This window comes from Papio anubis, chromosome 18 (genome assembly GCF_008728515.1).
Source record: "Papio anubis isolate 15944 chromosome 18, Panubis1.0, whole genome shotgun sequence".
NCBI lineage: Eukaryota > Metazoa > Chordata > Mammalia > Primates > Cercopithecidae > Papio > Papio anubis.
Genome location: NC_044993.1, coordinates 70169652 through 70186667, shown reverse-complemented (window position 1 = coordinate 70186667; position 17016 = coordinate 70169652). Strand labels below are relative to the sequence as shown.

Below are 17016 nucleotides of genomic sequence, written 5' to 3'. Positions count from 1 at the left end.
GTTGTTAGTAAGTATGCAGTACATCTTGTGTAGACAAAAAACAAAACAAAAAAACCTTCTGGGTGAGCCTCCACTTTACATGAGTATCTCTGAGATGATTTATGCTTACACCTAGGAGGTTTTGCTGAAGAAAGGGTTATGCTAATCAGACTCTAGAAAAGATACTGCTGGTTAATGGGAAACCTATACTGGAAAAAAAGTTAAACGACCTTGACTGAGCACCTGTAATATGTGGGGCTGCCCCTGATACCAAAGGACTGGCTACTTTTTCTCAATTTCTAGTTTCTTGTTATTTGCAACACATCACATATCATTATTTTGTGCTTAAATTATGTTTCCCAGCTGATTCTTACTGCCAAAACCAATGGGGATAAGTTTGAACGGAACATTTATACTTAGTGGCATTTGAAGGCCCTGCATACATGTTTTCTCAGCGATCTTCAAGACACAGATGGAGGCAATACATGTAAACTCTTAAGAATACACAAACACTTAAATCACTAATAATTATGGACAAGGGCTTACTTCCAAACCTTCCCCACGTTTTCCAATTCAGTTAGTGAAACACAATTCATAATCATGGTGTAATTTTTCTACAGACACTGTTACGGTGAAGAGATGACAAGACTATTCACCTGCCGTCTCCACAGAACTCTATATGGAATCTCTTTAGTCCTAGGCTAGAGGGAAGTATTAGACAAGCAGTGATTTTACAATTTCTAGTTGTGCAGTGAAAGGAGCTTGTGTATAATGTTAGGGAACACAGGCATCCGTGCAAGGAAACCAAAACTGAGAGGAGCTCATCAAAGATGACAACAAAGACAGAGACTCCGGCGTTCATGAAGCTTAACCCTGTGCAGTCAGTTTAAGTCTTGCTCCCTCAATGATCACAATCTAGACACGGGACAGAAAACTATGAAAATTTGACAAACAAGGTTGGGGGGTGAAGGAAGATTAGTGAAGTCTTCTGAAGTACTAACGTGGACATGAAGACCAACAAAGTAAGTCCACTCTAGAGTGGGACAGCTGGTCACGACGCCAATGGCTCACGGTGTCAGTGGACAGTGGCTTTCATGGTCTTTATTCCAGATCAGAATCACTGGAGCAGCTCATGTAAAACCATGAGTTCCAGCAAAACACCAAGAACCGCAAGCCCATGTGTTCAGGAATTATCTGAGTTATATCACAGGGAATTAGGTGGTATTAATTGGGAAACTGAGAAAGAATAAAGCTGAAGTTTCACAAGAGTGACTACCAAACACAGATTCTGCACCTTTGTCCTAAGAGATTGTGAATCAGGAGGACTGGGTGAGGCCCAGGTACTGCAAGTCACTCAGATGCAGGTGGGGCCATGGACAGGTGCTGAGACACAGCAATGGAATGAACCCCTGGACACAGCGGGGCCTGGAGGGCATCCCAGCACATGGCTTGCCACTCAGGAGCTACCAGTGTCACTGCCGCAGCTGTGATATTCTGGCAGGACACAGAAGACCCCTCTCCCATCCTCCTGTCGACACAGTCTTCCAGCCACACCGCCCTTCCGTTCAGAGATGTAGATCAGCAGCTGCTGTGGGCCCCGTCCACAACCTCAACTCCAAAATTCTGACACTCCATCACAACAAATAGTAATATCACTCTCATGAGCAATTTTAAATAAGCAGCACTCCTGATGAATCTCCTGCATCTCAACTTTAAGAATGGTGAAGTTAAAACAAAATTAAAAAAAAGGACGATGAAGTTTCCATAATGCAGTTCTTAAAAAAAAAAAAAAAAAAAAAATCACATTAGAAATAACTCTGCAGGAGACCACGTGGGAGAACCTGAAGATGAGGCCCCTCTGGTCACTGAATGTTCTCAGTCCAAGATGTGTCCCACTTCTACACGGCGTTTTGTGAAAAATGTCAGAAAGCCCAATCCAAAGCTTAAGCAAGACGTCACCAAGAATTAGGTGGGTTCCGCTTCCAGAAGGACCGCCCTTGAACTTCTCCTCACTCAACTAAAGTGGCTTCTACTTCCTGCATCACAACCTACCCTGTAAGCTGATGGCCCACCTTCCCTCCAAGGCCTCCTGAACTGGTTCCTGCTCAGCTCCCAACTTCCACTCACGCCGTGCTCCCTTCCCTCATGGTGGCCCTTCTGGACTTCTGCCAGTTCCTACGCAAGCCAGTGCTCTCCCAGTACCATGGGGTCTCTATGGCTTCTCAACTTTCCATTCTTGCCTTTAAATCTCCTTCTTCAATGTGGCCTTCTCTGATGACTCCATCTAAAGAGGTCCCTGTGTCAATCTGAACCGCTGACTGCTACTCAGACCTCTTGGAGCAGTTTGTAATGATATGTTTTCCATGGCCACTACACCCTCCATTTCATGAAAGTGGAGGGAGCTCTGGGCACTCCCAGTTGCCTTCTGGGGAGCCAACTCCAGCACCTGAGCCCACAAAAGGCTTTCAACACATGTGACAAATTAATTGAATGATCATATCCTTCCCTTCCTCAATGCTACCCAGTGATGTTGAACTCCTACAGAAATTAGGAGGGGAGAGGAACAAGAGCTCCCTGGCCCAAGACCACGTGGCTGAATCACCCCAGGAAAGAGCTGCAGAGGGCACCAGGTGACTGGGCACCGGAGTCCTGACTGGCATTGTCTGGGACACCAAATTTAGTTGGGTACCCCTCAAAGCATGACAATAAATGCAAATATGTTCGACACCTCATATTTTTATTTTTTCACTAAATAGATCTAGATTTCTCTGTAAGTGTTTACCCTCAGTGTGTAAAAGTCTGTGGGTTTTGAGGCCAGATATAATTTTGAAAATTCAAAAAGACTACAACATGCATCTGAGGAACTGCAGACAAACTGTAAGCACGGGCTGGTGAAGCATTCCTGGCAGGCTCAGGGCTACAAAAACATGACCTCAGAACATAAGTGAGGAGTTTTATGCTTTGCAAACAGGAAGCTACATAGCTTTGAATAACCCAAACCCCTCAGAGTCTCAACTTGCTCAGTTGTAAAATGGAACCTGCAATGATGTCTCTCAAGAGACTATTGCAGGAATAGGGTAAAAATTACCTACAAAGATGTCGGGGAGACCATGTGTGCTGGTACCCCACTTTCCCACCAGTCCCCTCTAGTTCCTACCACTATGTGGAGCACTGAAGGCTGTTCCTGGGTCAGGCTGCCTCACAAAAGCACATGTGGGCACAGCCCCATCTGATCTGTGCCCTCCAGGGTCAGTGGTGTCAGTTTACCCCCAAGAGGTATCTATGGATCTGTCTCAAAGTCCACAGGGGTTCTTGTGAGACAGTGGCCACCAGGCAAGCAATGCAGTTTCCATGGATGAAAATGCTTTCTCAGTTTACCCTGAGAAGACCAGAGAGAGAGGCAGAAACAGAAGAGAGGGAGAGAGAAAGACAGGGGGTGGGGAGAGAAGGGGAAAGGGAGGGATGAAAGAAGGGAAAGGCGGGGCGGAGGGGAGAAAGAGAGACAGGCAGAGATGAAGAGAACTGGTTCTACTTCTGTCAGATGTCTCGAAGACACGCAAAAGGATGAGATGCTGTTGCTACTGCTTCTCCTAACCACTCTCCAGAGCAGTTTTTAACTGGGGAAGACTATGCCCTGGGGAACATATGTCAGTGCCTAGAGCCATTTTTGATTGTCATGACTTAGGGGAGACGGTCATAAGCACCCAATGGGTAGGGACAGGGATGCTGCCCAACATCCTCTGGGGCACAACCGGTTCACAGCAGAGAACTGCCATCAGTGCAGAGGCAGAGGGGGGCCTGCCCCGGGCCAAAGGGCTCCGGCCCTCCTGCAGGTGAAGGGAATGAGTAGCCTCTTCGCGTTCCCGGCCGAACCTGCCCTTGACAAGCATATCACATCTGCCAAGTTCGGCCCTCTGGAGCAGTAGTGGAGGCAGCAGAGGGGCCCAGAGCACAGATTCTGTCACTAAGTTGTGGATAAAGGAGAGGGGATGGGGAAGTGGGGCTGGAGAATATTTTAAAAGAGAAAAGCGACGAAAATGTTAGGTCAGGGTTTCCCTGACTGTAAAACACAGGAAGTCTTGCGAAAAGCAAATGCTTTCACTATGAAGCCAAATGTGCTCCTGGTTACTGAGCAGGCACAACCGATGACAGCCAACCCCACAGTCCACACTGCTGTCCTTTCAGTGAAGACTGGAAAAGTAAGCGCAGGAGAGAACAGGATTTGTGTGGAGACAGAGCCCAGCATTACGCAGGTCAGTACTGTTCCCTGAACTTGAGGGGCTGACCTAGGGTCCTCTGGGCTCTGCTTCGGGTTCTGGACCTGTACTATCAGGAACAGGGCAATCCTGGTAACAAAAAGTTATCAGAAAGAAAGAAGCATATCAAGGAAAGTTATAAGGGGATTGTCAGAAGAAATAAAGAAGTCCTAAGAACTTCAGGTTGTTTTCATAGTTTTGAGAGCAAGTTTTGTTACTTATTTTCTTGCTCTGTCACCCAGGCTAGAGTGCAGTGGTGCGATCTCGGCTCACTACAACCTCCGCCTCCCGGGTTCAAGCAATTCTCCCACCTCAGCCTCCTGAGTAACTGGGATTACAGGTGTCTGCCACCACACCCGGCTAATTTTTGTATTTTTAGTAGAGACGGGGTTTCATCATCTTGGCCAGCCTAGTCTCGAACTCCTGACCTCGTGATCCACCCACCTCAGCTTCCCAAAGTGCTGGGATTACAGGTGTGACCCACCATGCCCGGCCTCAACCACCTTTTTAAATGGAGGTACCATACAGCAGGGAGCCAGCACCTGACAGGACACCCCATTATTCCCATTTCCTGATTTTATCAAACAAGAAGAGAAAGAGATCTGGCTCTCTCTGCTTCCCAATAGCCTCAAAACTTCTAAGCACTGTAAGCAATGTTAATTACTTAGTTTTGAGGAACGACCAAGGTTATATAAGATACATCAGAGGAAGCTGGATGAGGTGAAGGATATATAGGAATTCTCTGTACTATCTTTACAACAAATACTTCAAAATAAAAAGTATAAAAACCTGAAAGACAAAAAGCAACTTTTTCTGAACATAATCCTCTCACTTTCTTGTGATCTTTCCAAATCACTATGGCAGCTGGGAAGGCCAGGCTCCCAGCAACAAGCACACGGGGGAGAGACGGCTGCTTGTGGTCTTCACCCACCACCAAGGGCACACTAGACATGCAGCAGCTGGGGTGAGCAAGAGAGGCTGGACAAAATAATGCACTACCCCTCAGTGTTTTGAAATAAAAGAGATTCTATTATTTTGTGGCACAAAAGCAGATAGTTTCCCATTAATATCTTGATTCATCAGGTTGAGAAGTGATAAGGATAGTTCCTATTTCATAGATTTCCCACCTATAAAATCCCTTCAAACCTCAGGGAGGATGAAGACACGTGGAATCATCTATCGTGTTGGACATAATACACAAGTCATCAACAGAGTATTGTCCTTGGAAGATAAATGTCCTTCATCTGACGGTAATACAAATCAATGGGCTTCTACTGATACCATCAAGCCACTAACAAACAGGAAGTGTAAAAAAAGCCAGTCTCTCTGGTTCTCATGATTCTGGAGAGAAAGGTAAAGCAATTCGTGTACATGGATTTTCTCCATCAACAAAAGGTGCCTGGGAGGAGTGGCTGAATCATCCTCACCTATCTCTCCTGTTGCTAGCTCATCACAGAAAATGTTAAAACTCATTTAGAGAGCTACTCATGAGAAATCTGGGTTCTCTTCCTATCACCTACTGACACACTTTTAGTTACAGATTTTCACTGTGAGCATGATAAAAATCCATAGACCACAGCACCCACCGGAGAGCCACAGCACTGAGAGCCAAGGGTAACTTACCATATTTGGCACGTTGGTGACTGAAGTATTCTTGATGTCTGTAGGGAAGGTGGGTAAACTGTTGACCATGCTCTGTTTGCTGGCTAACTGGGGGTTCACTCCAGTGGCTCCCATTGGCTGCCCTCCAGCTTGACTAAAGGGCTGTCCAAATGGACTTGTGTTCCCAGTTATTCCCATCTGAAACAAAAAGAGGTAACATCAGCTGTGGTGATGCAGTCACATATAAAAGGAAGGGCCTGGGAAATGCTCACATGGTTTTCTATGAAATACTCATTGCAATGATAAATTCAAGGTTCATTTTCAGGTTCACACGCTCCAAGCAGAAGGCTCATGAAGCTGCTCCTAGCAGCCACTCTCTCCTCACCCTAAACCCCATTCCAGAAGAAGCCTAGCTGTTTCCCCCCACTCTCAGCCACTCTCCTCACTTAACCCCTCCGGCCCCAACAACGGCACCAACACCTGAAGAAAGTCATTTGGAAAACAAAACTTTCCAAAGTTGATACCCAAGGGGAATTCTTTCAGTTTAATCCTTAATTACTCTATAAGTATCTAGTTTCTGTTAGGTTCCCCATCAGATTGGAACTAAGTTTCCATTAGTTCAAAACAGGGAGTGGAAATATTGCAATGAAATGATACAACACCTGGGATCTACTTTAAAATACACTTGACCCATGAGCAACATGGGTCTGAACTGTGTGGGTCTACATATATGGACATAGTTTTCAATCTCTCCTGCTCCCCTTCAACCTCCTCAGCCTCTGCCACCCAAGAGATCAAGACCAGCCCCTCCTCATCCTCTTCAGCCTACTCAATGTGAAGACCACGAGGATGAAGACCGTGGCGATGACCCACTTTCACTTGGTGAATGGTACATATTTTCTTTTCCTTAATGGCTTTTTCTTTCTTTCTTTTTTTAATCGAGACGGCGTCTCGCTCTGTCGCCTGTCGCCTAGGCTGGAGTGCAGTGGAGCGGTCTCGGTTCACTGCCAACCTCTGCCGCCTGGGTTCAAGCGAGTCTCTTGCCTCAGCCTCCTGAATAGCTGGGACTACAGGAACAACACGCCACCACGTCTGGCTAATTTTTTTGTATTTTTAGTAGAGACGCGGTTTTGTCATGTTGGCCAGGCTGTTCTCAAACTCCTGACCTCGGGTGATCTGCCCACCTTGGCCTCCCAAAGTGCTCGGATTACAGGCATGAGCCACCGCGCCCAGCCCCTTACAGTTTTCCTAATAACATTTTCTTTTCTCTAGCTTACTTCACTGTAAAAATACAGTATATAAGACTTAAAACATGAAATTTGTGTTAGGCAACTGTGTATGCTATTGGTAAGGCTTCCGATCAACAGCAGGGGATTAGTAGTAGTCAAGCTTTTATGCAGTCAAAAGGTTATAAGCAGATTTTCGACTGGCAGGGTCAGCACCCTTAACCCCTGAGTTGCTCAAGGGTCATCGCTAATCCACTGGGCAGGAGGAGATGGTAGGAAAAGGGCACAAATGGAGACAGCCTGGTAAGGTACTGATCATCACTAACCAAGCAGTAGGCGATGGGTACACAGAGGTTATAGTATCCTACCACTGTACGTGTGTAAAATTTATGTATTTATTTATTTTTTGAGAGTGTCTCACTCTGTCACCCAGGCTGGAGTGCAGCGGCATGATCTTGGCTCACTGAAACCTCCACCTCCCAGGTTCAAGCAATTCTCCTGCCTCAGCCTCCTGAGTAGCTGGGATTATGGGCTCGTGCCACCACACCTAGCTAATTTTTGTCTTTTTAGTAGAGACAAGGTTTCATCATGTTGGCCAGGTTGGTCTCGAACTCCTGACCTCAGGTGATGTGCCCACCTCGGCCTCCCAACATACTGGGATTACAGGTGTAAGCCACTGCACCTGGCCTAAAATTTTCCATAATAAAGTATTTTATAAAATTAAAGTGAACTGAAATCAAATATATAGTAAAGGCAGGATAGGGAAAGAGGAACCCTCAGCTATGCTTCCGTGAGGGCCTGCAACCAACTGGGATTCCTTCTATCAACAGACGTGGGCCAAGTTCCCTGATGACCCCCAGTTCCAGCCTCCATAGGTCAATTCAGGAATTGCCATGGCAATACCCCAGTACCTACCTTTCTCCCTGTGCAGGAACAAAGGCTAATTAAGAAACCAGATGCTTGGGCTGCCTGTCTTTGTTTTTTCGCAAAGCTCTAATATTCCACCTTCTGTCTATTGTGTGTTCTGCATTTCTGGTGTAGTGGTCAGTTTGATGGACTGGGAAAGGTCCCCACATATGGAAAACCTCCCAGGGGTGAGTTTCCAGTCAAGAAATCATTGCTCAGTTCTCTCCATCAGCCTCACCTGGTGACTGCCACGCCAGCATGTCCACTCTGGGTAACTTACATTCCTTCTATGGACTTCAATCTCCTCGCCTGTAAGATGAGTGTCTTCAACAAGATGGATCGCGTTATTTCTTTCAGCTCTAAAAGTCTAGGCTATAAACAAATCAACACTCAACACAACTGGCCCTTTCTGCTGAAATGCTCGTACAAAAACACAAATAAAAACTCAAGGAGTAAAACCAGAAAGTTCTAGCTCTATGCATTTCATGCACAGGTGATTTCCCTCCACATGTAGTCCTCCTAGGTGACATTTCTCACCTTTTTGAAAGCAATCACATTTTAGGTGCTCTACTTAAGTGAACTGAGATGCTAATTCTTCACCAAATCCACAAACCAGACTCACTTTCGAGTTCAAGTGACTTAATCAAGGCAAGATGGTAGCTCAATACATATTAAGCACATTTCTGATTTGCAAGAAGCTTCCTTCAACTGTCATCTGAAACTTAATTGAAGCAGGAATTTATATTTTCAGAAACTACTACACTAAATTAATTCAATGGGACAATTACTACTCTCAGAATTTGTCTTATTATGTATAATAAAACTGCTGAAACATTGTTCTCAGAAGCCTAGAATTTGAATACAAGAACACGAACAACAACAAAAAATACAGCGTTTCTTTTTTTTCCAGTTCCTAAATTTCTCACTTTGGACAAAATATGACAGAACACATATACTCATCTTCCCTCAATCAATTCATCCTCAAAGTCAACTGGTATTCACCAAGTGCCTGCTATGAGCCAAGCCCAGTTCTGAGGTTGTGTAGATGCATTTCCTACTTGTCATAGAGCTCGCACCTTGTGTCCACCAATTTGACAAACAACAACAACAAAAATCAACGTCTTTTGGAAGTTTCTAATTAATTAGGCCCAGCATTGACAAACCAAAGTGGGTGACAGCTGATGGGGTGGGGAAGGGGACAGGTAACCATCTTCTTTCCACACCAAATGCCTAGGTACCCTGGCTCCAGAGAAGAGGGGACAGTACCAAGAGGCCAGAGCACTCTGAAAGGTGTTCCATGGACCTCAAAGTTCACCTGACTTGCTTCACAAAGTTTATTTTCAAAACTTCCCAGATATTTTGACAATTTTCCTAAGATAGCCCTGCCAGGGTGAGTATGAGGTGTATGTGTGTGATCAGGTGGGTAATACTTGCCTGGCCTGGGGCCCTTTTCTAACTGGTCATTGTTGTTTATTTTGTGTGTGTGTGTTTTTTTGTTTTTGAGACCCAAGTCTCGTTCTGTTGCCTAGGCTGGAGCGCAATGGCATGATTTCAGCCCACCGCAACCTCCACCTCCCAGATTCAAGCAATTCTCGTGTCTCAGCCTCCTAAGTAGTTGGGTTTACAGGCAGGCGCCACCACATCCAGCAAATTTTTGTATGTTTTAGTACAGACAGGGTTTTGCCATGTTGGCCACACTGGCCTCGAACTCCTGGCCTCAAGTGATCCATGCACCTCAAGCCTCCCCAAGTGTTGGGATTACAGGCATAAGCCACCACCCCCGGCCATAACTGGTCAATTTCAAAGGGCAACCCAGTATTTGGAAGCGCTCTGACAGATTTCATCAGGAAACGTGTCTGTACCTTTTCTTCTTGGCCATCAGATAAGACAGCCAAGGAAATAGTCTCACCAAGTTTTTACCTTGATTCTCACAAGGTAAAGAACATGGCAAGTCAAAGATCATGAACGGTATGTAAGGAACGTTCAGCCCAAAGGGATCTACATAATTCTCAAAAATAGGGGAAAAAATCCCGTCCTTAGCCTATGGTAAAAACAAACAAAACCCAGGTTATATGCAGGAGGTTAGGATTCAAATCTCTGGCACCAGGGCCAGCCCCAGCCTCTCCTTATCAGAGCAAGTTACTAACCAGGCTAAAGAGCTCAGTTCTCCCACAGGGTATGACTGCTCATTGCCCAGGCAAGGCTACCTCCTGGTGCCAAACCATCTCCTGGCAGAACTCAAGAGCCATGAACTGGTCCTAGGCTGCAGTTATGAATAAAAACCATTTGCTTCTAGAGATTCTAGATTTCTGAATTCCTAGTCTATATCTATTCTCCATTAATCAAACTGAGCACTGTGGTCCCCAAGCCTAGGCTAACATATACTTTTTAGGACCAATGCCCAAAATGAAATACTAACATCAAGATGTCTAACTCTAATTAATGAAAATCTACATTTCTTTAAATGTCCCAACAGGTACTTGATAATAATTTGGTAGGTCAGGTGCTCATGCCTGTAATTCCAGCACTTTGAGAGGCTCAGGCAGGCGGATCATTTGAGGTCAGCAGTTCAAGACCAGTCTGTTCAACATGGTGAAACCCCATCTCTACTAAAAACACAAAAATTAGCTAGGCATGGTAGTGCATGCCTGTAATCCCAGGATGAGACAGAATAAACTGCTTGAACCCAGGAGGCAGAAAATGCAGTGAGTCGAGATCTTGCCAATGCACTCCAGCCTGGATGACAGCAGGAGACTTTGTCTCAAAACAAAAAAAAATTTTTTTTTTTTTTTTGTAAAGTTGGCTTTATTTTCAACGAGTTCATCAGGGTTTGGTTTAATGCTGCTAGAGAACCTCTATATAATCTTTTAAAAAGTTTTTTCATTTTTAATTTTGGGAGGTACATAGTAGGTATATATATTTATGGGTTACATGAGATTTTTTTACAGGCATGCACTGTGTAATAATCACATCCAGGTAAATGGGGTATTCATCACCTCAAGCATTTATCCTTTGTGTTATAAACAATCCAATTACAGTCTTTCAGTTATTTAAAAATGTACAATTAAATTACTTTTGAATAGTCACCCTGTTGTGCTAGCAAATACAAAGTCTTATTCATTTTTATTTTTTGTATTTCATATACTCTTTGAAATAAAATTCAAAAAGCAGAACAGAGCAGAATAGTCAACTGTTAATACTAAAATTTATATAATATATTAACAAATTAAAACCCATAAAGTATTTATATTCTGCCTCATTCAACAACAGCCCATGCCCACACATACTAGAAGTCTCTTTCTGTTTTTTTTTTTTTGAGACGGAGTCTCGCTCTGTCTCCCAGGCTGGACTGCAGTGGCACGATCTCGACTCACTGCAAACTCCACCTTCCGGGTTCAAGCCATTCTCCTGCCTCAGCCTCCCAAGTAGCTGGGAATACAGGCGCCCACCATGATGCCCGGCTAATTTTTTGTATTTTTTGTAGAGACGGGGTTTCACCGTGTTAGCCAGGATGGTCTCGAACTCCTGACCTCGTGATCCACCCACCTCGGCCTCCCAAAGTGCTGGGATTACAGGCATGAGCCACCATGCCCGGCAGAAATTTCTTTTACTCTATTCTTCCTAACAGAACTCCTTTAAGCATTTAATTCAAGTTTAATCTCAGAAAAAAGGAAAAGTTAACTATAGTAAGTACCCCAAAAAAGAACAAGAGCTTCCACAATGAAACTAAGTTAAATAATGCCTCACAGCTCTCCCAGGTTTCCCATGAAAAAGCATTGTGACCAAGCGTATCAATCATTTAACTGTTTGAGAACCTACTTCTGTTTTCTATTACTGCACTCAGAGAGTAAAAATATGTAACCCACAGTCCTTGTGTATGATAAGAAAAATATTGAAGCCAGATCCTGAGATGTCCCCAGCTCCAACCACTGCCCCCAAGAAAGAATGGGGGTGAAACTGGATTAGCCTTAACATGACTGCAGCGTGAGCTCTGATGAGGAAATTCCTCTTTAAGCTCAGCTCAAAACCCAAGAACAATACAAAGAGGCACCCGCAGCAAATTCTGGTGCTGAGCCCAGCCCATCCATCAAATCCTGCTGCTGTGGGCCTGAGCTGTGTGGCAAGTAGGTGAGTGACCATCATCAACAAAGAGGAGGGAAAAGGCAGAATGACTTTCCATCTACTCCAGCAGACACGGGTACCATGGAAAGTACAAAGTACCACATAGCTCTAGAGGATTATCTGTCACATAAATGCTTATAATAATCTATCCTGAACCTGTTTTGGTCACAAAACTAGGATAAAACTTCTCACCTTCCTGGAACATTCTCTGTATCCCCTGCAACATACCAGGGATGCAGCGGAAGGACCCAAATGAATGAACACGCCAAAGCACCACCATGCCACGCAGCCCCTAGGAGTAGAGCCAGGAAGCAGGTGGTCAAAGAACCACGAGCAAGTGACCAAAGTCAAGGCACAAAGAGAGTCAGCACTGGCTGGAGGGGGCGTCAGAAGAGGCAGCAGGAACAGTCCCCTTTCTATCTTCAAAACTGCCAAACAAGGATCTCAGCTACTAGTTGGAGTGGACAGCTACCTTCCCATGCTGAAAAGTCAGGCAGAACGAGAACAGGCCCTCGGAGTTGGTTTTCGGAACGGTGAAACGTGTGTGTGTGATCACAGGAGATACACAAGTCTAGTCTGGCTATAAAATGGGCCCTCTGTGCTACATCTTTGGGCCAAGAAAACCCTGGCTTTGGTACAAGGCCCCACTCATGCTCTTACCCAGAGCTTTCCACTTGCACACAGAATTACTGACCCATCAGCCTCCATGGTCACTTCTGGCTGCCAACAGCCTCCTCTGTTTACCTCAGAATGTGGGACAAATACTATCATTTTCTACTTGTAATGATATGACAGCTATCAAAACATTCATAAGAAAACAAGTTCCAGGCTCAGAAAGACCAGAAAGATTCTCTCCACTCACTAGCCAGGAGAATTATCTCTACTATTCACCTAACTCCCCGTCTCTCAAGTGAGATCTAGTCTCGTAAAAAAGTTAGTAAATGGAAATCCAAGAAGTAATTAAGGGGTTTAAGGAGAGAGAAAAGTCAGGTCAAGTCCTTCAATATCAGCAGAAAAACTCCTGATACTGAAAAGGGGTTTAGACTGAAAGGTTATAGAAGAAATCATCAAAATAGAAGTATCTCCACAGAACAGGTCTCTACAATAGTAGCAAGTCAGGCATCCATTTTCTTGCTCTTCTGTTGAACAAGGTCAGAGAAACACGTTCTTTGCAGTTAGGGCCAACACAGGTTATAGCTCCTCTCCTGCCATCCACAGACCAAACTCCACTGAGAGGAGGCAATGGGCCAGGCAGTCCATGGGGGTAGGGGAGGGAGCACTTGGGTGGGCACCAGTCCACAATTTTGTGTGATGTTCATTTTTGAGGGACACTCTAAGATCTCCTAAAGATTAAGAATACCTGTCCTTGGGGGAAGGAAACTTCCTTCACGTCCTTCATTTTCAGGGAAGGGCAAGCTGGTTCCTGATCTCACACAACCCCGTGCCACGTATGGGAGCCTTTGCAAATAGCCCACTTCCAGAGACATCAACCACTCACAAAAACCACCACTCTGACAAACTCCCCCAGTTTTCATCTCCTAATGTCCTTTTGAAGCGCACACTCACAAGAAGGGATTGACCATAACCACTTATGAGTACGCCCCTGAGGGGGCCACCGTGTGACCAATGGGTGGTCGGGGAGGAGGATGGCCAGAAATGCACTGCAACGCAGAACGTGACCTAGAGTTGGCCAGGCCATCAGAAACTCTCAGTGCAGCAAGTGCCGAGTTTGATGTTTGGGTTTTCTTTTTTTTTTCTTTTGATGGAGTCTCACTCTGTCGCCCAGGCTGGAGTGTAGTGGCACCATCCCAGCTCACTGTAACCTCTGCCTCCCTGGTTCAAGTGATTCTCCCGTCTCAACGTCCTGAGTAGCTGGGACTACAGGCGCATGCCACCACGCCCGGCTAATTTTTGTATTTTTAGTAGTGATGGGGTTTCACCATGTTGGCCAGGCTGGTCTCGAACTCCTGACCTCAAGTTATCCACCCGCCTTGGACTCCCAAAGGGCTGGGATTACAGGCGTGAGCCACCGCGCCTGGCCTTGAGGTGGTTCTGAGGAGCCCAATAAGTCCGTTTTTGCAGCAGCTGACTACTTCAGCAGTTTTCCTCACGCCTCAAGACACGCCTTAAGCCACACTACACAGCAGAGCACTCACAGGAAGTGGGCTTTGGCCAGGGGGGTCACTGATGCTGGTCAGAAACACACAGAAAGGAACCAAAATATGATGTTCAGAAATAAGCTTTGCAAAGACAAGTGGAGAAGTAAGACTAGTTAAAATTTACCGCTTCATAGGTGATGAAACGGTCCCCAGAAAAGCACAGGGACACACTAAATCAGCCTGAGAACTCAGCAGGCGCTCCCCACAGCCCCCACAGAGACTTCGCCCTTGCACGGGGACTCATCACCTCCCTGCTTAATGGAACTCTGTCTCCTTCAAGCTCACCAGCCTCATGCCAGTACCTGGGACAGAGACAGGAACTGTCTATGAAAACAGGGTGGCAAAGTGCGGCCCGTGGGCAGCCCAATGCCTCTTTACGAAAAACCAAAATTTTTCTTATTGGAACACAGCCACAAATACAATTTCACTCATAAAGACAGTATGCCATTGTGGTCAACTAGTGGGCTCTGGGGTATCTGAATGGTGGCTCCGCCACTTGCTAGGGATTTACTTATACCTCTCTGCACCCTAGTTTTATCATCTATAAAATGGAGATCACAGCACCTCCTCTAAGGGTTGTGTGAGAACTAAATAAGTTCCTATATGCGAAGCACTAAGATGAGCAACTGCCACAGTGAGTACCAGGGGTGAGGAGATGAGAGACAGCTTTGGGAGGAATCATTCTACACTACATATGATTTCTTTCCTGACCACGCTTAAGCAGTAATGAAATAAAGGAATGCTTTTCAGAGAACGTGTGATGGTGGAGAGTGGTTCCAACATATAAGGCGACAGGGACAGGCCGGCTGGGATTATTGGCATTTGATTATGAGACATTTTCAGAGAAACACCTGTGACAACAACAATCTTAATGCATTTGCTATTTGTAGAAATACTCTGAAGAGGCTATTATTTTCCAACTGTCCTGGTAAATCACAGGCGTTTCCAGTTTTCACTCTACATTGTTTTACAACTTTAAAAACAATAAACTCAGGGTGTTTATTTCAAACTTAAAGTAAATCATAAGCAATAATGACATATGATCAAAATACCCTAGCCTAACATTCTTGGGTTGAAATTTAAACCAAAATATAGAAGAACTGAACATGAAAGAACACTCCCATGAAAAAAGAAATTGATGCAACTACCAATCATAAGCCAGCCACGACACAGCAGCAAACTTCCATTTGATGCGGCTTCAGCCTAACCTGACATATTTTTCAAGCTGGAGTTTTTAGCATCTTTCTCCACAAGCTGGTACACACGTAAAACCACAAATTCATATAAGGTGTAAAAACACAACTCAGTTCAGTACACCAAGAGCAAAAGTTTGCTAAATAATTTAATAGCCAGAAATATTTATTGTTTTCAATGACATAAAGAACCAGAACTAACCCAGACTATGGCCAGATCATTTGTAAAGCCAAAAGCATTTTCTCTTGGCAACCTACCATTGTTGGAAGAAAGCCAACAAAAGCAGTTTTCAGGGAAAGACATGACTGCATTCAGTTGTCTGCTATCACCCGCTTGCTCCTGGAATCCTTCCAGTATATCAACTTGGCAAATATAGAGTAGGGAGAAATACACCACTGATTACAGTGCCATAGACAGCACTTGGCTGTCCAGGGTGCGCCTGGGACAGGAGAGCTCAGCTAAAGCACCTGGGCAGGTAAGCAGCCCACCCTCCCCCTCAATGGAACTCTTATGTGCTGCCAACTTTGAATGCATTCAAGAAAATGTGCAGCCCCCAGGTCTGAACATTTGCCCTGGAAGGATAAGTCCTAATTGGAAGACTAGTAACAAAGTATTTAGCAACACTCAGTGTATTTCATTCGAATAATGTCTTTCCAGAAGCATTCCTCCTCTTCTTGGGTTAAGATCCTCCCAGGCATGAGGATCGCTTGAGGCCAGGAGTCTGAGACCAACCTGGGCAACAAAGCAAAACCCTCTTCTCTACAAAAAATAATTAGCCAGGTATGATGGCGTGTGCTTGTAGTCCCAGCTATTTGGGAGGCTGAGGTGGGAGGACTGCTTGAACCCAGGAGGTCGAGGATATAGTGATCCATAATTGAGCCACTGTGTACACAAACACACAGCCATGACCAGAATGTGACTTAGAAGAAGAGTGGAAATGCAGGCCTGTATCTTCACTGTTAGTCACCCAACTGCTCCAGAAACTGCCAGCAGTGAAACTGGCACCCTAATACTATTGGTACACCTTGGCAGGTCTTTACAGTTAGAGATGCTGGCTCCCCAGGGTGCAGTCCACATTAATGCATAAGTAAAAACAATGGGTCAAAGTCATTGGAGAAACTATTTCTAATCCTGTTTCTGCCCCAATCAGCCATGTAACTGGGACAAACCTCTTGGTCCCTTAGCTTTCCTTATCTATAAAGCAGTAAGCATTTAGATCATCAGTAGGTGATCTTCAAAGCAAGAGACTGGAGCATGAGGGATGGACTTGAATGCATTTAGTTCCCAAGTTTCCAGGGCGAGGCACACTTCTAGTCAGACAGTGCCTATTTGAGCAGCAGACCTTTCCAGCAAGGAGACCACTAGGCAGCTATCACGTCACAAACCGCCCCTAGCTCTCTTCAGCAGTGATGCTCTTATCTTTAGGACACTGGAAGTTGAAAAGGCTACGGCAACACACACACACACACACACACGCGCGCGAGCACACACACACACACTTATCTAGGAATGCAAAGTGTGTTAAGGTCTTCCAGAAGGGAGATACTGTGCAGTGGTGACGCACACAGGGCC

The 17016-nt window shown here is 45.1% G+C and overlaps 1 protein-coding gene across 7 annotated transcripts in view; it reads right to left on the bottom strand.

Moving 5' to 3' along the window:
- Nucleotides 1-17016, bottom strand: part of CREBBP (CREB binding protein) — a 156709-nt gene that overhangs the window by 83039 nt on the left and 56654 nt on the right. For 6 of the 7 annotated variants that reach the window (XM_003916457.5, XM_009195876.3, XM_017953147.3 and 3 more), the window contains exon 3: nt 5859-6035. In XM_003916457.5, the coding sequence (XP_003916506.2) occupies nt 5859-6035 (177 nt within the window). Of the gene's footprint in view, nt 1-5858; nt 6036-8207; nt 8342-17016 lie in introns of those variants that run through there. The other variant, XM_009195874.4, reaches the window with a different exon arrangement.